This window comes from Geotrypetes seraphini, chromosome 1 (assembly GCF_902459505.1).
Source record: "Geotrypetes seraphini chromosome 1, aGeoSer1.1, whole genome shotgun sequence".
NCBI lineage: Eukaryota > Metazoa > Chordata > Amphibia > Gymnophiona > Dermophiidae > Geotrypetes > Geotrypetes seraphini.
In genome coordinates this window covers 210,913,207-210,938,679 of record NC_047084.1, presented here as the reverse complement: position 1 = coordinate 210,938,679, position 25,473 = coordinate 210,913,207, and the positions used below count along the sequence as shown (strand labels likewise).

Here is a 25,473-nt window from a genome sequence, read left to right as displayed (position 1 = left end):
AAACCTTTCTTAAAACCAGCTATGCTTTCCGCTCTTAGAAATATGCAGCATAAATGAAGCTTTTGCATTATAAAGACACATTTGTAAAAACGCCTCAACATTTCACTAAAACCACCGGGGTAAATATTCAGACTCAATCAACATAAGTACTTTAATGGCTTCCTCAGGAGTCAAACTGTTGATATATTCTGTTGCTTAAAGAATGACACTTCATATAATGGCACACAAAAGAGCCCAAACACCGCAATATCAATCCACAGTCACTTAAATAATTAAATGAGTCAAGAGAGTCTTATGTCCACATAAATCAAGTTAACACGAAGCATAACACTCATTATGACTCTTGAGGAAGGCACAAAGGTGCCGAAACACAGGCTGTGTTGAGTCTGATATTTGTTTTAATGCAATCAAGTCCCATCTCTACTTTTGTTGATTGAGTACTATTAGGTAGTCTCCGAGACTGGTGCCTGAGTCCATGGCACCTAGTGGTATCTAGTACATTGAAGCCTGGAAGTGGGCATGGTTAGGGGTGCACCGGACTTTGGTATCACTAGGCACTGCTGGCTGTGATTCTGCAAGGACCCTAGGCACCAGAAATGTGGGCCTGTAAAATCCTGGTCTAAATTTCCAGCACCTAGGGTCCTTGCTAGCTGCGATTTTAAATGAGTTTTTAATTGGTTTTTAATGGTGCGCCCAATTATCACGCCACTTAAAACCAATTAAAACACTTAAGTTAGGCGCCAGTAGGCACCTGCTGGCACCTAATTTTTGGCAACTTTTTTCAGAATGTGGCCCTTACTGCAATATATCTCATATTTTTTTATCAAAGTTTAAGAGCCTATCTCACAAAGTCCAAATAGTTTTCTAAGTTGGCTTATTCATTGATATATCATCTATTAAAAAAGAGTTCCAGCTGACCTTTCTTTTCTCCTCAATCATATCCAAATGGGTTTCAGCTTCAACCCAGTTTCCACTTTTGTCACTGATGTCTTTCCAGTATTTGCAGGTGTAAGGATTTTTTCCCAAAGTGTATTGCCTAGTGAGAGAAAACTGAGTTTATTGAATGTCAAACAACAGAAGTCATACTATAGTAATTTGTATTGAAAATATCTACAGCTACAGTATGTTTGCAGAATGTTTGCAGCATAAACCTACAAAGGGATTCAAGAACTCATTTAAGCTCAAAAGGCCAGATTCAGTAAATGGTGCCCCAATGTTATTCAGCAAAGAGCACTTGACACCCAATTGACGGCAGTTGGTGTGCATGTTTTAGTATTCTATAACATTGCGCCTAATGTCCCTGATCCACCCATGCTCCTCCCATAGCTACGCCCCTTTGTTGTACTCTATAACATTTAGGCATGGATGTTAGAAAATAGAGCCTAGGACAGATGCACATGTAGCTCCAAATTGGTGCCAATTAACTTCAATTATTGATTGTTGACAGCTCATTAATTTCTTTGCACACTCATCTACTCTCAGCACCCAAATTTGGGCACCCAACTTTTGATGATCTATGCTCAGTATTTATTTTTAAAAAAAATTATACTCTCAAATATCCAAATATTCTATGTGAGTTACAATATAAAACATACATAATTAAAAAATCAACAAACTAGAATGAACATAATACATAAAAAAATAAAAATTTACAATTAACTCATCAGATCAAAACCAAAACTACCTTAATTATATATCTCAAAATTCAATCGTTCAAGAAAAACATCTCTGAAATAACATGGATTTAATCATCTACTGTTAAAGTATTTACTGTAGTTGTCTAAATTGAAGTATGTGATCAATGACCTTTTTTTCTCATGCTACAATAAGAATTATTCCAGCTGGCTCAGGGTGTATCTTACTTTGCCCTGAAGAAATTTGCTCCAACACAGCTCTTAATGTCATATAATGTCTTTTCCTGAAAATATTTAGTGCAATGTGTTGTCTTTTTTAAAACTCAGCTGCTGTGAGTAAAGACACGGGAATGCCAAATCCTAGAGGTGAATCATTTTAATGATACTGGAAGGGAAGCGGCTATTCTGGGAACAAATGTTCATTCATAAACTCAGTTGGGTTAAGTGAACTGAGTTCAAAGGCAAACAGAAATGGAAAAATTACTAGACTTCTTTAAGCAATTCTTGGGGACACTTGGGGCAGTCGTGTTGGAAGTGGTCAGGCACCAGAAGGAGATGCTAGTGGAAGTCATTTGCAAAAAAACAACAACAGGAAAGCGGAATACTCTAAGCAGGAAGCCTGGCCTTGTGTTGAGCTCAGATAAGTGAGCTTATGTGGCCAGGGGTTCTGACTGTCACTGCTGTCATCAATCAGCTCGTTTCCTCTGAGATCCTCTTTCATACAGATAGGAAAGAGTATCCAGTTCAGTAACCCGGCTCTGTTGCATGCAAAACCCTCATGAAGATCTGTAAGTGGCGCAAATAGCACACATCCAGTACTCTGTGCAGAGTCATGGGCTTACTTCTTACAGCTTTGGAAGGAAGGTATAGAGAAATGTGATATTTAGTTCATAATACAGACGACTGTGACCCTGATTCCCAGCATCTCTCACCTGTCTGAGCTGCATCTACTCCCTCCCCCCCAAAAAAAAATAAAATAAAATAAGGGGGCTGTTGTCTCAGACAAGAAACAAATATGACACCTGATATTAGTGGTAACTCTTGACCACAAATTTATTTCACGTTTTCCCATTTGAAATAAAAAAAGATGACTATTTGGTTTACTACATAATAATATAACACAAGAGGGTAAGAAAATGGAGTGACACACAAGGCGGTCTATGGTACCACTGAAGTATTATAAAACTAGGGGGCATAATTCTTAGTATTCACTATGATTTCTGGAATCAAAATCCATGCAACATGAAACCAACAATAACATACATGTACCTGAGCCAACAATCATACAAACATTGCAATTGTAACTGATCCTGGCCTGCTTTGAGACTAGGAGAGCTGAAGCTCTCTCTGCACCATTCCAGGACCCCTGTCATGCATGGGCAAACTCAGTTAGCCGCACCACATGATTCAGGGTTCTGAAGCTCCCCCTTCCCTTCCCTGCGTTCTGATTGATGATGGCTCAGAGAGCTTCCTTGCAGTGATCATACCAACTATAAGATCCCACTACATGTAGGGCTACCAGACGTCCGGATTTCTCCGGATATGTCCTCCTTTTCAGGACATGTTTCGGGGTCCAGACGGCTTTTCAAAACCTGGCACTTTGTCCGGATTTTGAAAAGCCTCCTCAATCGCGTCAGGCAGGGAAGAAGTCCACACATGGAAAATCTGGCAACCCTAACTACATGGCCCAAATACTCCACTTACTGCAACATTACAAATAACAAACAATAAAAAAGGGATGCATACCTAGATGGGTGGGAGGGAGGGCCTGCTTGTACCTGACCCTAGCAACAGTGGCGTAGTAAGGGGAGGTACGGGGGAAGGGTGCGGTCTGCACCAGACACGGTCTTCCTAAGGGCACAGCAGCTCCCCTCCTCCTCCCCGCCCCCCACCCCCACTCACTCACTCCTTGCCGCCCCCCACCCCCACTCGCTCACTCTTTGCCGCACGCGCCCCTTGCCTTCCCCCATACCTTTTTTGGCGCTCTCTCTGACGTTACTTCCGGGACCCGCGCCTAGGAAATGACATCAAAGGGGAGCTGATACCGGAGAAGTTTAAAAGGTATGGAGAAATGGAAGATGGGGCCCTCGCACGGCAGGAGGGGCACCACAACCCCGGGCGCCGCTCACCCTTACTATACCACTGCCTAGCAATGAATAATGGCTGTGATGGGACATGCAGGGGCTTTAGACTTCACATAGAAACATAGAAAAATGACAGCAGATAAGGGCCATAGCCCATCAAGTCTGCCCACTCTGTTGACTCTCCCCCTTAGTCTATTCTCCTAGAGATCCCGCTCCTAATGACCCATCTCCTTAACTCTACCATCTTAGGGATCCCACATGGGCATCCCATTTACTCTTAAAATCTTGCACGCTGTTGGCCTCGATTACCTTCACCGGCAGCTCGATCCAATGGTCAATCATTCTTTCGGTGAAGAAATACTTCCTGGTGTCGCCGTGAAATTTCCCTCCCCTGAGTTTGAGCGGATGCCCTCTTGTGGCTGAAGGTCCTTTGAGAAAGAAAATATCTTCCTCCACCTCGATATGTCCGGTGATATATTTAAACGTCTCAATCATGTCTCCCCTCTCCCTAGGTTCTTCGAGAGAATACAGCCGTAAATTGTTCAGTCTCTCTTCGTATGAGAGATCCTTGAGCCTCAAGACCATCCTGGTGGCCATCCATTGAACCGACTCCACTCTCAGCACATCTTTACGATAATGTGGCCTCCAGAATTGCACACAGTATTCCAAATGAGGTCTCACCATGGTTCTGTACAATGGCATTATGACTTCAGGCTTTCGGCTGATGAAACTTCTGCGGATACAACCCAACATCTGTCTTGCCTTAGAAGAAGGAAAGCTGAGTGGTGGCGTGCCACAAGGATCGGTGTTGGGACTAATTCTGTTCTCCATTGAGCACCATCCCGAAAACAACAGAGTGTCTGAGCCAGAGCAAGAAATTTCCCACCCCTTCTTGAGCCACCAGTGACAGGAAGGTGGTTGATGGGCAGAGAGCTGGGGGGGGGGGGGCATGGCACCCAGAGCTTTTTATGAGGGGTTACTCAGGTGCACTGAGCACCAGCACCTTTTCCATTGCTTGATAAATAATAATAATAATAAATTTATATACTGTAGGGCCATAAAGTTCTATGCGGCTTACAAAAAATTAAAAAAATTACAATTAAGAACGAAATAATTAGAAATAATACTATAATGATCTAGATGGTTCATTACAATATCCATGCCAGTTAGTTGCCTAAATGTTTCAGGCATTAAACGTCTCCTAAATTCCACATAGGAATCAGAAAGCATAATCAGATGTTTCAGGTCCTTACCCCATAATGCTGCTTGATATGACAGAAAATATGACCCATGGTCCACAAATATTAATAAAAGAGCTCAGGTTCTGTACACTCAGTGCTGCCTTTTCATATATTCTGTGGCTGGTTGCAGAGGGCCTGGCTATTGTGAGGTGGGTCCCTCAGTGATCACCCCGCTCCTGAAGAATAGCCTGGTATTTGAGAACCTGCACCTTTTTTTGGCAACATGTTATAGAAGGTTCCCTTCCAATGAACCCAGCACACCACCTTGTCCTTCTTACAGATAATCAATTTACTATCTCTTCAAAGAGCTATGCAGATAACACTGGAGATTTTAAAACTTGTTAATTAGTACAGTTGTTTCATTAAAGATAGTTAAAGTAGCTTCCTGTCCAAGTGGAGAGGGTAATTTTCACATGATTTTACATGAATAAATATCCATCTAAGATTCCTTGCTGAATCCTGTCCCTCTAGCACAGTTAAAATTGCCTGTGTTGTTTCAAGTAAGAACTTTTACAAGCATCCAAAAAGGGTTTTGATAGGGTTACCAGATTTCTTCATTTAAAAAAGAGGGCATGTAGCCCCGCCCAGTTCTGGCCCCAGCTTCACTCCCACGCAGACCTCGTCTCTTCTTCCCTGAGCTTAGGACCGGGTCTGGAGGGCCTTTGGGCATTCGCGGATATGATGCAATGTCGAACATATGCACGCATGCATGTGACATCATCTCATTGCATCTGCACATGCTCAGAGTCCCTCCAGTCGCAGCCCCGAGCTTGGGGCCTTCCAAAAACCCAAACTAACTGCCGGGTTTGGGATATCCATCGAAGCACCTGGACAGTCCTCTAAAAAGAGGCCCTGTCCAGGTTTTCCCAGACATCTGGTAATCCTAGGTAGTGAAGGGGTGAGGATAGGCCAGGAAAGGGAATGTCTGATAGGGGGTTTCATTTTAAAAGTCCCACCTGGATATTCTGTAGGTCCATTGGCATATACTTCAAAGCTAGCTGCTTTTTCAAAGGGAATCCATGCACAGTGTTTCCCTTTGAAAACGTGCTTTCAGTCTACACTCCTGACTGCAAGCCCCACAGCCAGATTCAAAATCCCTTCACACACACACACACACATACAGTGCACCTCCCACATTCTCTGAAAAGGCTGCAGATCCTTATGCTCACAGTAAAGGGAAGAAACCATCCTCACTAACACTACCGCAGAAGTTCTGAGCTAACCTTTGACATCTCCTCAGACCTGGCATTGCTTATTTATTTATGAACATTTGGTATACCATCCTTCATATCAGAGCAGCTTACATAATCGTCCAGAATGATACACCTATCTACTTGAAAAGATATTAGCAAAATAAGAACCTAATCTCTTTTTCTTTGAATGCTTTAGTTGTAGCTTCATCAAGGGCTCTTGGGGATCATTTATATTCAACCTACTTAAACTCCTCCTTTGCCTACTCTCTTTATAACATTCCCATGTATAGTCTACTCCCTGGTATCATCCTCTCTATATCCTAATAAGCAACTGGTTTTTCAAATAATCAACTTAATCCATATTATATTCCACTATAACCTTCTTCTTAACATTTTATGAAAATCAAATAACCTTTAAGCAATGTAACAAGAATTAATTTTCCCATGAAATGTAATTTATTATGTTATGAAATTCCTATGTAACGTTTTTTTTATGAAATGTAATCAGAAATAATTTCCTATGTAACATAACCAGAAACAATCTCTGATATATTGTATCTATGTCTTTATCTATTCTATTTGCTTTATCTAATAATTATTTTTCTTGGGTACTTTAGCTAGATTGTGAGCCTTCGGGACAGTTAGGGAATTTCTAAGTACCTTTTTTCATTTATTTCAATTTTTATTGCATAATTATGGTATCTATACTGTAAACCGCTTTGAACCTCACGGTATAGCGGTATAAAAGAAATAAAATTATTATTATAATAAATGTTAAACAGTACATAAAAATATTTTAAAAAAATTATATCAAAAACATGAGGAGAGGACGCATAAAGCAATATAAGTTAATTAAACTATGAAACAAAGGGAATGAAAACAAACTCACTGGTGAATAGTATCCACAAATGGCATCACATTTGTGAATTACAATGACTGTTTCCAAATCCTAACTAGGTTCGTGAAATTCTCCAAATCATAGCTGAGTTCCAAACATCAGAAGCTTAAACTATAACATTGTGCTCAGCCTTTTGGTCTTCTGTGCATTTCTCTACATCTGCACTGAACAGCTACTAGCCTCATTAGTATGGACTTGGTGTGTGCACTGTGAGTAAAGAATGACTCGGGGACAATCCCCGCAGGAACTCAATTTCACCATCCCATCCCCGTGTCGCTGTCCCTACCCCATTCCTCTAAGCTCTGCTTTAACCTGTTTTAACTGCAGAAGCCTTGAACACATGATTTTAAAGTGTTTGAGGCTTGTGCAGATGAGGACAGAGGTTGCAGGAAGGGGGCAGGGACAGGAAAAAAACTCATGGAGACAGGACGGGAAAATGTATTCCCACGGGGACAGGGAAAAATGTGTCCTTGTGTCCATTCTCTAACTGTGAGGGGTTGCTAAAAAGTTCTCAGCCCAACCAACAAAGTTGGGGCAGTCTCCCTCAAGGGTTATACACTTAGGCCAGTGATTTTCCACTTTTTTAGTTCCGTCAGAAAAAACTGGAATGAAAAAAGTGGAAATTCCCTGGGCTAAGTGTATAGCCCTCGATGGAGACTATCCCAACTTTGTTGGTTGGGTTGAGAACTTTTCAGCGGCCCCCCTCGTAAGCTTTGAACATGGTTAGCTCCTGCTTAAACAGAGAACCTGAAAACTGTGTATTAAAACCAAGTAAACTGATGCGCAAAGCTGCGCTGGCCTCAAAGAGGGAAATTCAGCGATGCAAGTTAAAAAGTGCTGTGCTTACTGGTAGGCGAAAGTACACTCTTCCTCCAGCTGCCACTGCCACTGAATGCTGACCGGTGCAGGAATGCCATAAACTGTGCAAGTTAGGACTTGAGTACTACCAAACTTATAGGAATCAAGAGAGGTTGATATGGCCTTTTCCCCAATCTGTGGTGGAACTGTAGGCGAAACACATAACATGTAGCAATGAAATGCAGTGACCAGTTTTTCAAGAACACTTACCGGTATATTCAGTATGTAGATTAGACCAGTTGATTATGTAAGGCTGTTGTTTACTAGCTATGACTTCTAGAAGGTTTGCATTGTTCCATTTGCTACTTTATCTTGTCCCTAAATCAGGGGTGTCAAAGTCCCTCTTCGAGGGCCGAAATCCAGTCGGGTGTCAGGATTTCCCCAATGAATATGCATGAGATCTATTTGCATGCACTGCTTTCATTGTATGCTAATAGATCTCATGCATATTCATTGGGGAAATCCTGAAAACCCGACTGGATTGCGGCCCTCGAGGAGGGACTTTGACACCCCCTGACCTAAATCCTAGTTTTATCACACATAACAAGTGAACTATTCTCAAACTATAACACCTCTGTCTCCAATTACTGAATTTTAATTTCTTCTCCTTCTCTACATCTATTAAAGAGGCAATGTATTTTATCTCTTAGCACTGGGCTGTTTAACAATCCTCAGGACATTTTGATCTATCCCAGCTAGGGCTGTCTCCTCTAGTTGTAAAAAACAAAATGCAAAAAAACACCCACTAGTAATTGTGACACCACCTTACAAAGTGTAAAAAGTGCTCAGAACCAAAATGAATGGTGAAAAGATCACAAACGGGGTTACACCCCATAAGCTGTGCCTTTTGTGTCCACTCATTGCACTTCAATCACTTAAGTGGGTGGTTTTTGCATTTTGTATCTTACGTATCACCCACGTGATACTGGATCTAATGTCCCAAGTTCTGTTTGTTTGGGTATCCTCTAGCTCAGGGGTGTCAAAGTCCCTCCTCGAGGGCCGCAATCCAGTAGGGTTTTCAGGATTTCCACAATGAATATGCATGAGATCTATTTGCATGCACTGCTTTCATTGTATGCTAATATATCTCATGCATATTCAATGAGGAAATCCTGAAAACCCGACTGGATTGTGGCCCTCAAGGAGGGACTTTGACACCCCTGCTCTAGCAGTAAACCTGAATTAAAAATTCACTACATATAAGCCACTGGTATGCAAGAGCTAGAGTGCTCTTGCCCAATTATCAGACAGGTAAGAGTACATCTGTTTCATCTTCTAGCTACTGGTGTAAAACTCCAGTCATTTCTTCGGGAACTGCTTTTATTGCTGCTACTTTTTCTCTCAAACTTCTCTCTTCCAGTACCATCCATTTTTTCTTCCTCTCCTTTCTTGCATATTTTCCCATCTTGTCTGATGACATCAGTCAGAAGGTGATTCTCCTTTTCGAGTCCTCCTTTGGGTGTCCTTTTCTTGCTTTTCTGTCATTAATGTCTCCCTCCCTTTTAATGTATAGCATTTCCTTATCACACAAATTTGACTCCCCATTTCTACTTGCTCCTCTCACTGTCTGTGATTAGAGAATGACACGGTGGATGTTACGACTAGCCACGAGTAGCCACGGGTAACCTTCCAAAACGGTGGAGGGGGGAAAGGTGCTCACCGCAGGTACGGGGACAAGGCCATCCACTGCCCCATGAAGCAGTGAATGGGCTTGTCCCCTCAGTTAAGGGAGGGAACGCGCGTGGTCACCAATCGTGCGCGGCCCCCTCCCTCCTTCCTACCTACCCACCTGAATCAATCTACCTTCCTCCCCCCCTTATCTTCGCAGCGCGTTTTAAGGTTTCAGTCTTGTTGAAAGCCGCCAGAGCGTACGAGCAGTCGTGCGTGTGTGGGCGGAAGCTTTTCCTCTGACGCAACTTCCGGTTACATCAGAGGAGAAGCTTACACCCACACACGCACGAACACTCCGGCGGCTTTCGACAAGACTGAAACCTTAAAATGCACCGCGAAGGTAAGGGGGGGGGAGGGAGGTAGATAGATTCAGGTGGGTAGGTAGGAAGGAGGGAGGGTGCTGCGCGCGATTGGTGACTGCGCGCGTTTCCTCCCTTAACTGAGGGGACAAGGCCATTCACTGCTCCATGGGGCGGTGGATGGCCTTGTCCCCGTACCTGCGGTGAGCAACTTTCCCCCCCCTTCCACCGTTTTGGCGGGTTACCCGCAGCTACTCGTGGCTAGCCGTAATATCAACCGTGTCATTCTCTAATCACAGACAGTGAGAGGAGCAAGTAGAAATGGGAAGTCAAATTTGTGTGATAAGGAAATGCTACAAGTTAAAAGGGAGGGAGGGACATAAGAGACATTAACGACAGAAAAGCAAGAAAAGGACGCCCAAAGGAGGACATGGATTTGTTGTAGGCTCTACACTGGCAGATTCTATTCTAAAACACCAGTGGAATTTGGCATGTACCACCTGGATGCCTTATTTTTTTATTGGTATGTCTTTTCTAGACATGCCGATATTATCTTTATTAAAAATTTAACTCCAGGTCATTTCTAGGCAGTTATTTACATATCCTTCCATAAAATTCTGTCATTATAAGAAGTTCCTTGAGAAAACTTTTTCTTTTCAGGCCGCCAAATTTAAAAATGATGTTAGAAGCTTCTTCTTACTTAGATTTTAGGAAAATACTAAAGACTCAATTATTTAACAGGCTGGTATCTCAATGTTTTTTCTCTTAATTTTAACCATGTTTGCATTTCATCCTCACGTTTTTACTCGCATGGTCTGCACTTTCATTTTGATCAATTCTATTGAAATGTATGTACTACCTTTTTTCCTGTATTTTATCAAGATGTTTTTTATTGAAATGTATGCATTATTCTTCATGCTGTGAGCCGCTTAGAACCTCCCTGATATGGCGGCATATAAATAAATTATTATTATTATTATTTATACCAAAATATTAATAAATCCAATCTCATTTTATGCTACATAACTATAAAACATAAAACCTGAGCTAAGAAAATATGCACAGCTAAATGAAAACTCCCAAAACTAAATTGCTTCAGAACTCACCATTTACAAACAGATTAAATGTGTGGCTTTGCTGCTCCCTGGTAATGGGGTTGGTAAGAACAGCAGTGTAATTCCCTTTGTCCACTTCACTCACATCAATAATTGTAAGCGCATAATTCCCCATTTTAAATGTGTGATTTGGGTGGAGAGCTTTCCCATTTTTGAACCTACAAAATGCAGTAGAAAATTTAGTAACATAGTAGTATATTAAATAATGGCAGATAAAAAACAAAATGACCCATCTACGAGGGGCCGCCAAAAAGTTCTCAGCCCAACTAAGAAGAGAATGATGGGGAGCCATGAAATTTACAAGTTATTCCACACTTTTCTTTTCAATGAAATGAAATGAAAAGTGTGGAATAATTTGTAAGTTTCATAGCTCCACATCATTCTCTTCTTGGTTGGGCTGAGATCTTTTCAGTGTCCCCCCCCCGTCCCCCTTGTAGTCTACCCATAAATTTGGCTACTGTGTGAATAATCAGCCTTTAAAATCAAATATTCTCAATTTACCATTTTATTTCTGGCGATGGATATCCTGTAAACTTCACTGGAATTCTGACACGTTCCCCAATCATTGTCTCCACAATGGACTCCATCTTTTCATCAAGGGAGATGAAAGGGTTTGCTGGGAAACAAAGAAAAACAATATGTGAACGTGAAACGTGAAGCTGCAACGTATCCTTCAGCATTGTCATCTTCTGGTGTTTGTGTTTTATTTTGTTTTTATTTTGAATTTGAATGATATTATGTACACCACTTTGGGAAGGCCTGGAAATGAAAGGAAATGAAACAATGGGAGAAAAACTATGGTAAATAGGGCCCTGAGTTTTCTGGACAACCTGTCCAAAAACACCCAGTTGATCATCAAAAAGTGCTCATCCAGAACATCACAAACAGGGCTTTTGCGTGTGTCTTGCACTGTCCAAATTTTCAGCGAATAACCATATTTTAAGAATTCCTCACCATAAATAATGACATTAGTGCTGTTGGTCTTAGTCATGCCACCATTAAATGCTGTGCAGTTGTACGTTCCCATATCTTTCAGGGTCACAGCATCGATGATGAAAGTTTTGGAAAGTTCCAAATAATTCCGGCCTGTTTTTAAGGTTCCAGAGGTATGTACTTTCTTATCCTGCACAAAGTAAAAGTATGACAGGAACAAGTTATTTGTAGAGCCAGCCTTGCCTGCCTAACACAACACAGAAACACACCGGTCAGTTATTTAGCGGACAGCATTAGCCCATGATATTTCATGCTATGGTATGTACAAGCAATGGCACTGAATATGCAGGGCTAAATGTTCCACCTATAGCCTCCAGGCTGGATCGTAAGCTGAATATCAGCTAGGACCCACATAACACTAAATACTTTTGGAGGCCCTTTGAACTAGGGTTGCCAGATTTTACTATAGACCCTAGACCTGCCTTCAGGGCCCACCTAGTTCCACTCATCCCCGTCCTACCCCCAATCCTGCCCCAGCCCTCCCCGCTGCCTGCTCTTGTTAGGCAGGAGGAAATCCATGCATGCATGGATGCCATGCAATGATATCACGCACAAACGCACATGCGTATGACATCATCGCGTGGCATACACGCATGCATGGATTTCCTCCTGCTCGACGTGATTTAGAGGAGGCTTTTCAAAACTCGGACACTGATGGGAAGAGGGGGCAATGTCTGGAAAGCAGTATATACTAATGCTCGAACTATGGGAAACAAGATTCTGGATCTAGAAGCTGTGATGGAAGAAGATGAGTTGGATATAATGGCAATCACAGAGATGTGGTTCATGGAGAACCATGACTGGGATATAGTTATACCGGGCTATAATCTGTACAGGAAAGACAGGGTAGGAAGAAAAGGAGGGGGAGCAGCATTATATGTTAAAGATCATATTAAAGCCACATAATTGCAGGACCTGCAGGGCAAAGAAGAGGCACTGCGGATTAATTTGGAAAGAGGGAATGGTGAATATATTTATATTGGTGTGATATACAGGCCTCCTTGCAAGGGACATTGCAGAGGCATTCTTGGATTCAAGTTTCCAGATCAGAGACCTGAAGCCAGGCCATTCTATGCACTGCAATAGCTACTGCAGATGTTCTGGAGGACATATCAAATGCATCAAAAGCTGCCTGAACCATAAATTTTCAGCTTACTTTCTAATGAGTCACGTTACGATCATCTTACTCCTTTATATCTTCAATAACATTGGCTTCCAATTCAGTTTCGTATAAAATTCAAAATTCTTATTTTGACTTTTAAATCAATACATTGCAATAGTCCTTCATATATTTCATTACTTTTTCATTTTTATTGTTCAACAAGAGCATTATGCTCTTTGAACAATCATCTTCATATTCCTTCTCCACATTCAATTTAATTACATTGGTGTGATATACAGGCCTCTTTCACAGACGGAAGAAGTAGATAGAGATTTAATAGTAGATATTCAGAATATATCTAAAAAAGGGTAAGTTTTAATAATAGGTGATTTTAATATACCGGATGTTGATTGGGGTGTCCCTATTGCAGAGTCTTCTAGAAGTAGGGAGAATCTGGATTCTCTACAAGGAGAACTGTTCCAGCAGTTGGTAATGGAACCCACATGGAATGGGGTCATACTGCACTTAATGCTTACAAACGGGGAAAATACTTCTGATGTTACAGTGGGTGATCATCTGGCATCCAGTGATCACTGCATGGTACGGTTTAATATTAAGATAGGTATAGAGAGGGTTCATTTAAAAGCAAAGGTTCTAGACTTTAAAAATACTAACTTTGTTCGGATGGTGGATTACATCAAGGAATTCTTGTCTGGATGGGAACGTCTGTAAGGAGTGGAGATGAGTAATTGTAAGAGCGACAAACCTTTTGTGAGGCAAGTAAGTAAAAGTAAGAGGAAATGAAGGCCGCTTTGGTTCTCAAAAGTAGTAGCTGAGAAGGCAAGGAATAAGAGGTTAGCTTTTGTAATCTACAAAAGATCACAGAAAGAGGAAGACAGGCAAAACTATCTGGAAAACTTAAGAGAGGCAGGAAACCAAAGCTGCAAATGGAAGAAAAAATAGCTGGCACTGTAAAACAGGGAGACAAGACATTTTTAAGATATATTAATGATAGGAAGAAGTACAAAAGTGGCATTGTGAGACTCAAAAGTGAAGGGGGGAAATATGTAGAAGGTGATAAAGAAAATGCTGAATTGCTTAACAAATATTTCTGTTCTGTGTTCACAGCTGAAGCGTTGGGAGCGGGACCACAGAAGACAAACACAAATAGGGATGGAGGAATGGTAGACCCTGATCAATTTTCAGAGAGTAGTGCTCGTGAGGAGCTAGCTAAAATAAAGGTTGACAAAGTGATGGGGCCAGATGGTGTGCATCTGAGGGTGCTGAAGGAACAAAATGATTCTAATGGCATAGTCCCTACAGCCCAGGAAATCGCTGACCATCTTACAGAGAAAATTATTAATATTAGGAAGTCATTTATAAATCTTTCACTTATAAGTGATTTTGAACAGACTAATTCAGATTTGTTATCCTCTAAATGTTCGAAATTCAAAATACCTAGTTTAAATGAGATAGAAATTGTTCTAAAAACTCTGAATATCAAAAGTTCAAAAGCTGACCTAATACCACCATTACTTCTTAAACAATATTTTAAAATCTTTGGACCTCTGATTCATATATTAGTTACAGAGAGTTTAAATCAACATACGGTTCCCCTAAATTGGAAAAAATCATATATCCGTCCAATTATTAAGGATAAAAATGTAGGTCAAGACGAACTCTCTAATTATAGACCAATATCTACGATTCCATTCTTGGCTAAATTAACAGAAAAAATTGTTTTCAACCAGATATCTGAGTTTATAGAACAAACTAATGTGTTACATCCGAATCAAACCGGTTTTAGAAAACACCATAACACGGAGCACTCTCTTCTCGGAATGACAACTTCAATTCAATATTTCCTAGATCACCATCAATCGGTGCTGTTAGTTTCTCTTGATCTGTCAGCAGCGTTTGATACAATTGATCACCAATTACTCCTTGCTAGACTTCAATTTATTGGGGTTACAGATGAAGTTCTAGCTTGGTTTACATCATATTTTAGTGAGCGTACTTCAATAGTTAATTTCAATAATTCTTCATCCCTTCCATCTCAGATTTCTCATGGGGTTCCACAAGGATCTATTCTTTCACCCTTACTTTTCAATATTTTTCTAGCTCCATTGATGACATTATGCCAATCAGTAGGATTTCATGTTTTTGCATATGCCGATGATATACAATTATTACACCCTTTAAATAATAATAATAATATAATTGAAATTTCATCTATTAATGAGAAACTTGAACATGTATTTTAGACAAAAACAGATTGGCTCTCAATATCAAAAAAACCAATGTTATGCTATTTCCCTGGAAAGAGAATTTTTCTCTTGTTCATCCGATTTCAATTCATAATGTTCCCCTACAATTAGTTAAAAATATAAAAATTTTAGGTGTAATTTTTGATAATAAACTAAATTTCCATGATCATATCAGTAACATTGTGAAAATCACCTTTTATAGATTACGTAAAATTCGTTCCATCTCGAAATTCCTTTGTGCTAAATCACTCACTATACTGATTCACTCTTTGGTGATGTCTAAACTTGATTACTGCAACTCTTTATTCAAAGGAATTGCACTATATGAAATAAAACGATTACAAATTATACAGAATACAGCAATAAAATTAATAAATAATTCTAAAAAATTTGATCATGTAACACCACTTCTCAAAGAGGCACATTGGCTTCCTGTTAGTTACAGAATCACTTATAAGTTATGTATAATTATCTTTAAAACTTTGATTAACAAGACCCCTGCTTTTTTATATAGGTCACTTATTCCATATTCTGCAAAGAGAATTTTACGATCTAGCGAACAAAATCTGCTAACGATTCCATCATTAAAAATCATTAATACAAGGAGACAATTTATCTTTTCTTGTACGGCACCGCAAACATGGAACGCCCTCCCTATCATTTTACGGGAGGAGAAAGACCTTGGAAAATTTAAAACTGAGTTAAAAACTTTCCTTTTTAAAGATGCCTTTTCTACATAATTTTATACTTCATGAATTATTTTTATTTGGTTAAACCTGTTTTAACTATATCCCTTTTGTATTTTCCCTCAATTTTTCTTCTTTACTTTAAAATTGTATTTCATCCCTCCTTTCCCCTTGTTTAACAATGTTCAAATTTAGAGTATTTTAGCCATTATTTAAAAATTGTATGTATTGTAATGTATTGCATTGTTATTGTTTTTCGTTTTTTATATTGTAAATTTTAAATGTACATCGCTTAGAATATCCGATTAAGCGATTTATCAAGTCCCATAATAAACTTGAAACTTGAAACATAGGGAAGTTCTGGTGGCTCCGCTGACTGACCTTTTCAATGAGTCTCTAGAGTCAGGATTGATACTAGAGGCCTAGAGAAGGACAGATATGGTCCCTCTCCACAAAAGTGAAAGTAAATAAGAAGTAGGGAATTACAGGCTGGTAAGTCTGACTTCTGTGGTAAGCAAATTAATGGAAACGCTTTTAAAACAGAGAATAGTGAAGTTTCTGGAAACAGAGGAACATGGTTTCATTAGAGGTAGGTCTTGTCAGACAAATCCGATCAATTTCTTTGACTGAGTGACCAGAGAATTGGATAGAGGGAGTGTGCTAGATGTGGTGTATTTAGATTTTAGCAAAGCCTTTGACAGTGTTCCACACAAATATCTAATAAATAAACTGAGTGCCCTTGGGATGGGTCCCAAAGTGACAGGCTGGGTGAAGAACTGGTTGAGTGGAAGACAACCGAGGGTAGTGATCAACTGAGATTGCTCTGAGGAAAGGGATGTTACTAGTGGTGTGCCTCAAGGTTCGGTTCTTGGGCCTGTTCTTTTTAACATTTTTGTAAGTGATATTGCTAAAGGGCTGACTGATAAGATTTGCCTCTTTGCGGATGATACCAAAATATGCAATAAAGTAGACACCCCAGATGGTGTGAATAACATAAGGAAAGACCTGGCAAAGCTTGAAGAATGGTCTGAAATTTGGCAGCTTTAATTTAATTATAAGAAATGCAAGGTCATGTATTTGGGCTGCAAAAACCCAAGGGAACAGTTCAGTTTAGAGGTGAAGAATTTATGTGCACAACCGAATAGCAGGACTTGGGTGTGATTGTATGTGATGATCTTAAGGTAGCCTAACAGGTTGAAAAGGTGATGGCGAAAGCAAGAAGGATGCTACGGTGCATAGGGAGAGGTATGGCCAGTAGCAAAAAGGAGGTATTGATGCCCCCTGAATAAGACTTTGGTGAGCCCTCATTTAGAATATTGAGTACAATTCTGGAGGCCGCACTTTCAAAAAGATATAAAAAGGATGGAGTCGGTCCAGAGGAAGGCTATTAAAATGGTGCATGGTCTTCATCATAAGGCATATGGGGACAGACTTAAAGATCTCAATATGTATACTAGAGAGGAAAGGCAGGAGAGGGGAGATATGATAGAGACATTTAAATACCTACATGATGTAAATGTGCATGAGTTGAGTCTCTTTCATTTGAAAGGAAGCTCTGGAATGAGAGGGCATAGGGTTAAATTAAGTGGTGATAAGTTCAGGAGCAATCTAAGGAAATACTTTTTTACAGAAAGGGTAGTAGATGCATGGAACAGTCTCCCGGAAGAGGTGATGGAGACAAAGACTATGTCTGAATTCAAGAAAGCCTGGGATAGGCATGTGGGATCTCTCAGAGAGAGAAAGAGATAATGGTTACTGCGGATGGGCAGGCTGGATGGGCCATTTGGCCTTTATCTGCCATCATGTTTCTATGTTTCTTCTTTTCCCTTAGAAATCTCTTGTGCTTGTCCCATGGTTTCCTGAATTGAAATACAGTCCGTAAAAATGGATGATTTACTTTGTCTTTAGTGAACAAAATCACAAGGAAGTTGACTGTTTCTAACATACAGTCCTATTCTGGCTGCACGTTCCTAAAAGCAAACATGTAAATTTTTTTTTTTAAAGTGAAAAATAATTCAACTTTCCATAACCTTGGTGTTTTCAACAGGGCATAGTATCTATGCCACCCACTTCTGTGTTTTCATTTCTATTTAAAACAAAAGCTTTACCATAAAAGAAAACAAACACAACACAATTTGGTGTTTGAAACAAAGCCAAAGTGCCCTGATTCCCAGACCTCCTTTCATAGCGTCAAGTCTTATCTGCTAACACCTCATGAAATTGTTAACAGGCACTCTTTATAAGTAAAAAGAAAACAGCCCATGCAGCGCCACAGAAAATTAACATCATATTGACCTGGACTTCCATACATTTGTTTTATCTGATACAATTACTACGACATTGAATTATATGAAAAATCTAACTACATTACATTAATAGGCTGCATTTTGTCCCTTCACAGATACAACTAACACATTCGTTTGTGTGCATCTGAGAAGCTGAAAGCTATGCCATTGGTAGTTTCACTACCAGCAGGGCCTCCCAAGGTGGGCAGGTTTCAGCGGAGATGTCTGACTATCGATGTACCACTCATCTGGGCAGCAGCAGATGGGCAGTGTTGGAGGTGGATGGTCGCGTTTGATGCAATCAATGATCTGAAACAATGTCCAAACTTAGGATTTTGTTTCTGCAAATTGACAGCGAAATAAAATAACCCTCTTTTCAGCTACAGTGGCAAAATAACATTCAGAATTTAGGAAGTTGGCTGGTTGGGCTCATTATTATATTGTTATGCATACAACTGACCTAATTCTACAACTTGTGTGTATAACTTTCCACACTATGAATAAAGTTGGGCACACATTAAGTCCAAAAGAACTTACTGCGTACACTGACTGCCTTATCCATTATGAGATAAAGGACTTTTGAACTGTAAAGTTTCACGGTTCATAGACAAAAGCGCGCGACGACAACCCAGCGCAGACAACTGAGCGCAAGGCGGAAGCGCGCCGAAGAAAAACAGTATTTTAAGGGGCTCCGACGGGGGGGTGTTGGTGGGGAACCCCCCCCACTTTACTTAATAGAGATCGCGCCGGCGTTGGGGGAAGGCTTGGGGGGTTGTAACCCCCCTCATTTACTGGAAACTTAACTCTTTCCCTCTTTTTAGGGAAAAAGTGAAGTTTTCAGTATAATGTGGGGGGTTACAACCCCCCAAAACCCCCCCAATGCCGGCGCGATCTATGTTAAGTAAAGTGGGGGGGTTCCTCCACACACACACACCCCGTCGGAGCCCTTTAAAATACTGTTTTTCTTCGGTGCACTTCCGCTTTGCGCTCAGTTGTCTGCGCTGGGTTGTCGTCGCGCCTTTGTCGTCGCGCGCTTTGACCTGTCACCAGTTTCACTGATTCTATAATCCCCCTCAGCCTTCACCTTTTCCTTTTCCTGACTCTTGCAACTGACCTAAGGCCTGTTCGATTTAAATCCAGGGTAACTGCTGTTTCCTCACTGACATGGTGAAGGTAGTCAAGGACATATGGAATTGGCCAATAGAAAGTATTGCCTACAACTTATTCATTGACTCTGATTTCCAAATACTGTATGCATATTAGAAATGTACTGAACATTTTTATGCTTAATGTTGCATGAATTCATTAAGTCCATATCATCATCTGTCATTGCTCAGTCTATATATAACTGTTAGCCTTCCAAATCTCATCCCACACAACCCTGGTTAAAACACATAGGCATGACCTCCAAGCCATAGGCAAACTCAAGAGATCTCAGCCTTTAGGATTCCACAGATCTGTTGCAGTAGCGTGCAGTGAAGGCTTTCAGAGGATTCAGTGGATCAGTAGCTATACAACCCTGCTTCCTTTTCTTTCCTTTTTTTATTTTTTGCTTGTTTGTTTACTTTTTGAATGTTGCTATTTCATTTGTTGAGTAGGCAGTCTTCTCAACCAGTCAAACTGCATTGAGCAAAAAGTAAACAAACAAAAAAAAAAAAAGCATGGCTCTTGGGCTGTGATTCTCCGAACCCCCCTGAAGGTCTTGACAGAACTGATTTGAATTTGATTGGCTACGCAACACCTGTCTGTTGTCTGCTCAACCAATAAAATTCAGAGCAGTACCCTCGGGGCCTTTAGGGGGTGGGGCAAATTCCCTGAAGGCCCTGACTGCACACCACTGTGACAAACCAAGAGAATCTATTATACTGTTTCATGACTGGTATAATATTAATGTACGAGAATCTTACCATGATTGAAGGGTAATCCCACTTGAATTGAACCCGAACATTTAGTGCAGTTCGAGCAGTGCATGTTAGGTTTAATTTCTCCCCAACAGCCAGCTCCACTTGGGGAAAGTGGTCCACAGTTAATTCATAAATTTTGAAACCTGAAAAATCAAATGTAGCAAAAATTAAAACATTTTAATGTGTGCTTGCCAAAGATAATACTTTTTAAAAATATCATCTGTTAATTGTGCATCTTTCATATTTTAAAAACTAATACTATTCTCTAAGGAGGTGTGTCAAGATACACGAAAGCAGGATTATAGTGGAAAAATCTCCAGTTGAATTCTGCCACCAGAAATAATTGAAAATCCTTTATTTTTAGTGTTACAAATCATAAAATCTGATTTTCAAGAAAAGAAAAGCACGAACACACAGACATTCATATACATTACTGAAAACAAATAAGAATGTAATCATGCTTTTGTATCACTCCACAGTGTGACCATACCTCAAATACTGGGCAAAATTCTATAATAATGCTCAAAATTTGGCACCAAAATGAATTCGCACTAGGATTCACACTCAACTTTGGGCACAAGGAGTTCCACCAAATGAAACCAGGTGTAAATCCTGGCATATAAATTGGGCTTGGATCCCTTGAATTTTCTAACATTGTACACATTTTAAGGGAATGCCCTTTTCCTACACATGCCCCTCCCGTGATTACACTTCCTTAATTGATCTGTTGGAAACACACATGTATAAGTGTGTTTTTGCACAGACCTGTCATTTTTGCATCCATTATATGAGAGGGTGCTGAAAAGTTCTCAGTCCAAGCAACCAACTTCCTAAATTCTGAGCCGTAGCTGAAAAGAGTGTTCCGAATATTGTTGCTTACTACACTTCAGAAAACAATTGAAGACCTATCTTGTTTTCTAAATATTTGACGGCTTAATGAATTATCTTATTCTATGTAACATGTTTACTTTTATAACTTTTTGTAAACCACATTGAACTTCTGGTTATGCGGTTAATAAGCATAATGTTATGTTATGTTATCTTATTTCATGTAAGTGCCAGTTTGCAGAAATGAAATTCTATGTTTTGACATTGTTTCAGATCATTGATTGAAACTTCTAGTCTGCCTAACCATGTGAACTATTGTCCCTTCCTCTCTCCTACAGATCCAAGCTATCTTGAATTCCAATACACTCTTCGTCTCCACCACCCTTTCCGTTAAAAAAATATTTTCTGAGGTTAATTCTGAATCCATCCCCTTTCACCTTCCTATGCCCCCTCATTCCAGAGCTTCCTCTCAATTGAAAGAGACTCAGCTCATGTACATTTATGCCACGTAGGTATTTAAACATCTCCTCTCTCCCGTCTTTCCTCCAAAGTATACATATGATATTGAGATCTTTCAGTCTGTCTCCGTACGCCTTATGCTAAAGACTACCAACCATTTTAGTAGCCTTCCTCTGGTCCGACTCCATCCAGTTTATATGTTTTTGAAGGTGCAGTCTCCAGAATTCTACACAATATTCTAAATAAGATCTCACAAGAGTCTTAAACAGGGACATCAATACCTTCTTTTTCATACTGGCCATACGGTGTCAGGTCAAAAGCGCACCGGGACAAAGGCGCGCGCAGACAATTGAGCGCAGCGCGGAGGCGCGTGCCACGAAAATTACTGTTTTTACGGCTCCGACGGGGGGGGCGTAGGGGGAACCCCCCCACTTTACTTAATAGAGATCGCGCTGCGTTGTGGGGGCGTTGTGGGGGGTGGGGGGGTTGTAACCCCCCACATTTTACTGAAAACTTCACTTTTTCCCTGTTTTTAGGGAAAAAGTTAAGTTTACAGTAAAATGTGGACGTTTACAACCCCCCAAACCCCCCACAACGCTGGCGCGATATCTATTAAATAAACTGGGGGGGCTCCCCATCAAAACCCCCCATCGGAGCCCCTAAAAACTGTAATTTTCTTTGGCGCGCGCCTCCGTCTTGCGCTCAGTTGTCGGCGCGCACCTTTGTCTTTCGCCCAGTTGTCTATGAACCGGCCATACTTTTCCACTGGCATCTTCCTTACAGAACCACCCTTTAAATGCTTGGATGGGGCCTAAGTACTTAACTTACATCAAATAGTGTGTATTGGCAATGAGGTGTGCAGATCATCAGCAGAACTTAGGTAGGGCTCGTTCTTATACACATAATTTGCAAAATATCCTGTGTTATACAATAGCACGTATTCTTTTCGAATTTAGGCATGTGCATTTATGGTTGATGTAAGAGCATATGCCTAAATTGTAGGGGCACTGATAACTATGCTAGTGTTCTAGTTCCTAGGTATCTAGCACAAACTTGTACCGTGCACAGATTTGACGGCTTATTTTAAATTCATACCAGCATATTTTCCAAAGTATATGCACATTTTTCCTCAGCTCCATCCCCAGGAAAACCTCCACTCAGTTTGGATATTATCCATGTACTGGTCATACAGGTATAACTGTTCTAAAGCATATTGGATACGCACTTTTTCAGTCACTTATTTCCACACATAACACACTGCTGTATGTCCAGAAATGCATTTTCAAATACTTCCTGATGTTCTCAAATATGCTACAAAGTTTAACACTTTCTATGCACTTAGGCCCTGATTCTGTAAGCAGCGCTTGCCGTGGCAGGCACCCAGGGGCGTAGTAAAGGGGGGCGGTCCGCCCCGGGCACCATCTTACTCAGAGTGCCAGCATCCCTCCTCCTCCTCTCTGCCCTTCCCTTCTCACTCCTCCCCATGCCGCATGCAACCCTTCCCTCACCTGTCCCCCCCCCCCGGCCATGCGCGTGTACCCCTACCTTTTTAACTTCGGCACAAGCAGCTACCAACTTGCTGCCTGCGTCAGCTTCGGCGCTCTCTGACATCACTTCCAGGACCCGTGCCTAGGAACTGACGTCAAAGAGAGCGCCAAATCCGATGTGGGCAGCAAGTTGGGGGCTGCTCGAGCCGATGTTTAAAAGGTAGGGGTACACGCGCATGGCAGGGGGAGAGGCAGGTGGGGGCACCACCGACCCGGGTGCTGCTCACCCTTGCTACACCTCTGCAGGCACTTACAAAATGGGTGCCTGCCGCATGTCAATCACCAGCAGTCACCACTTCTAGAATCTCGACTCCCAAGGACCCTAGGCGCCGGAAAGGTAGGTCAGGTTTTTACAGGTCTATATTTCCGGTGCCTAGGGTCCTTCCTGAATCACAGCCGCTGGTGCACAGTGACACTGAAGTCCGATGCTGCCTCTAACCACACCCACTTCCAGGCTGTGGCATGTGCCACTAGTCCTAGGCGCCAGTCCCAGAGGCCGTGTAGTGGCGGCTAATTTTTTTAATGAAGTTTTAATGGTGTGACCATTTATTGTGCCACTTAAACCCAATTAAACCAATTAAGTTGGGCGGTGGTAGAGCAGCAACTACCACCTAACGTTTGGTGGCTGTTGTAGAATCCAGCCCTTAAAGCTTAGTGCATACAACCTCCTCCATTGTAGCATTGATGTCCACAGTTCATTGCTGTCCAGGGCTTAATGTACATTGGGAACCAAGAGCAATGCCACTTGGAGCAGAAGGTAGGCTCATCTGACAAAGAAGGAGGACATGGCCCCATACACTGGTGCTCTTCTGCTCCCCTTGCCAGCTAGTACAATCAAGGATTAAAAGGGAGAAAAGCTCCAGGTTTCTGCAATTTCACTAGAAATCAGTGGCAAGGACCATAGTAACATAGTAGATGATGGCAGATAAAGACCCAAATGGTCCATCTAATCTGCCCAACCTGATTCAATCTAAAAATTTGTTGGGGGGTTTTTTTTTTCTTCTTCTTAGCTATTTCTGGGCAAGAATCCAAAGCTCTGCCCGGTACAGTTCTTAGGTTCCAACTACTGAAGTCTCCGTCAAAGCTCACTCCAAATTCTGTAAAGGGAGATCATGAGCCTTTGTCCACAGAAAGAGACAACAACCTTTCCTAATAACTAGCTCATGCTTAAATCCCTGCCTCCAAGTAAAACTTGGCAACCCAAACAAAAACAGTCCCAGCAGTTCCCTTTTATTTTTAGAATTTTAATTTTGTTTCTGGGGTTTTCTTTTTATTTGTTTTGGGGTTGTTGTTGTTTTCATTTCAGGAACAATGTTGGAAAGAGTATTCTCTCTTTCTGAACAGTGTACACCGTTTCCAACACAGGAAAAATTAAGGGACTTTTCCAGTCAAGTGGGACTGTGAACTTTATGAAACGACACTGGAATCTCTGTTGACATTTCTTGTCCTGCTCAAATGAATGCACATCCCTAAAATAAACCTCAGCCTCAATATAGGGACCCTTTTACTAAAGGATGTTAAACCCTAATATGTGCTTAATGCACGAGAAAATGCTTACTGAAAATGAATTATAGTGTTTTGTGGTAATCTCCCCTTTTCCATGCGCTAACCATGTATTTTTTAATATATTGTTTTACATTTACTTTTTGGAGGGAGTGTTTCATGGGCAGGGAATGAGCCTGGAAGCATTATTCAGCTTTTGCAATTTGATTAGCATGCACTAACTGGGTAGCACAGAGATAATACAGGAGCACTTAGCCCAAAACACGGTCGTGTTGGACTTTTAATTATCGTATTTCTCATTTTGTATTATGTGGTAAATAAAATTTGGGTGAAGCAATAGACAGCTGATTCTCTATCAATCGGCTTTGTTGTTGCCCTACTGTGCAAAAGGACCCTGCTTGTAAGTGGAGCACAGGCATGTAATGGGCGGAGCTTCCACTAACGCACATAACTTACAAAACACTGTAAGCTATGCACTTCTCTGCTGCATTTATGTGACTGCAGTTACTCCAGATCTATGGTTGGTGTAGCTGTGGCTACATAAATTAAGGAATGCTGATAATTGTTGAACGGACCTCACAAACTCCCAATTTCCCAGTGTGTGAAATTTAAAGTTTTCTCTTTGATTCACAAAGTGTTGAATAATGAGGAATAGCGCATGCTGAATTGCCGTGCGCGCTAGACCTTAACACCAGCATTGAGCTGGCATTAGTTCTAGCCGCATAGCGCATAGTGTAGCACGCGGTAATATCCTGTGTGCGCTAAAAACGCTAGCGCACCTTAGTAAAAGGAGCCCTGAGTTCTAACAAAATCGAGTATAACATTAATGAATGAACTTATAATGCATGAGAAGTTGGATGAAGTATAACATATTAAAAGAAAAAAAAGAAATATTATTAGTTAAAT

At 40.9% G+C, this 25,473-nt stretch overlaps 1 protein-coding gene across 4 annotated transcripts in view; it reads right to left on the bottom strand.

Annotated features, from left to right (window-relative positions):
• KDR (kinase insert domain receptor) overlaps positions 1-25,473 on the bottom strand; it is a 115,541-nt gene that overhangs the window by 57,366 nt on the left and 32,702 nt on the right. For all 4 annotated transcript variants that reach the window (XM_033945291.1, XM_033945273.1, XM_033945281.1 and 1 more), the window contains 6 exons: positions 20,234-20,373; positions 11,948-12,116; positions 11,495-11,609; positions 10,985-11,151; positions 7,898-8,054; positions 919-1,036 (listed from right to left, as the gene is read on the bottom strand). In XM_033945291.1, coding sequence (XP_033801182.1) covers positions 919-1,036; positions 7,898-8,054; positions 10,985-11,151; positions 11,495-11,609; positions 11,948-12,116; positions 20,234-20,373 — 866 coding nt within the window. The remainder of the gene's footprint in view (positions 1-918; positions 1,037-7,897; positions 8,055-10,984; positions 11,152-11,494; positions 11,610-11,947; positions 12,117-20,233; positions 20,374-25,473) is intronic.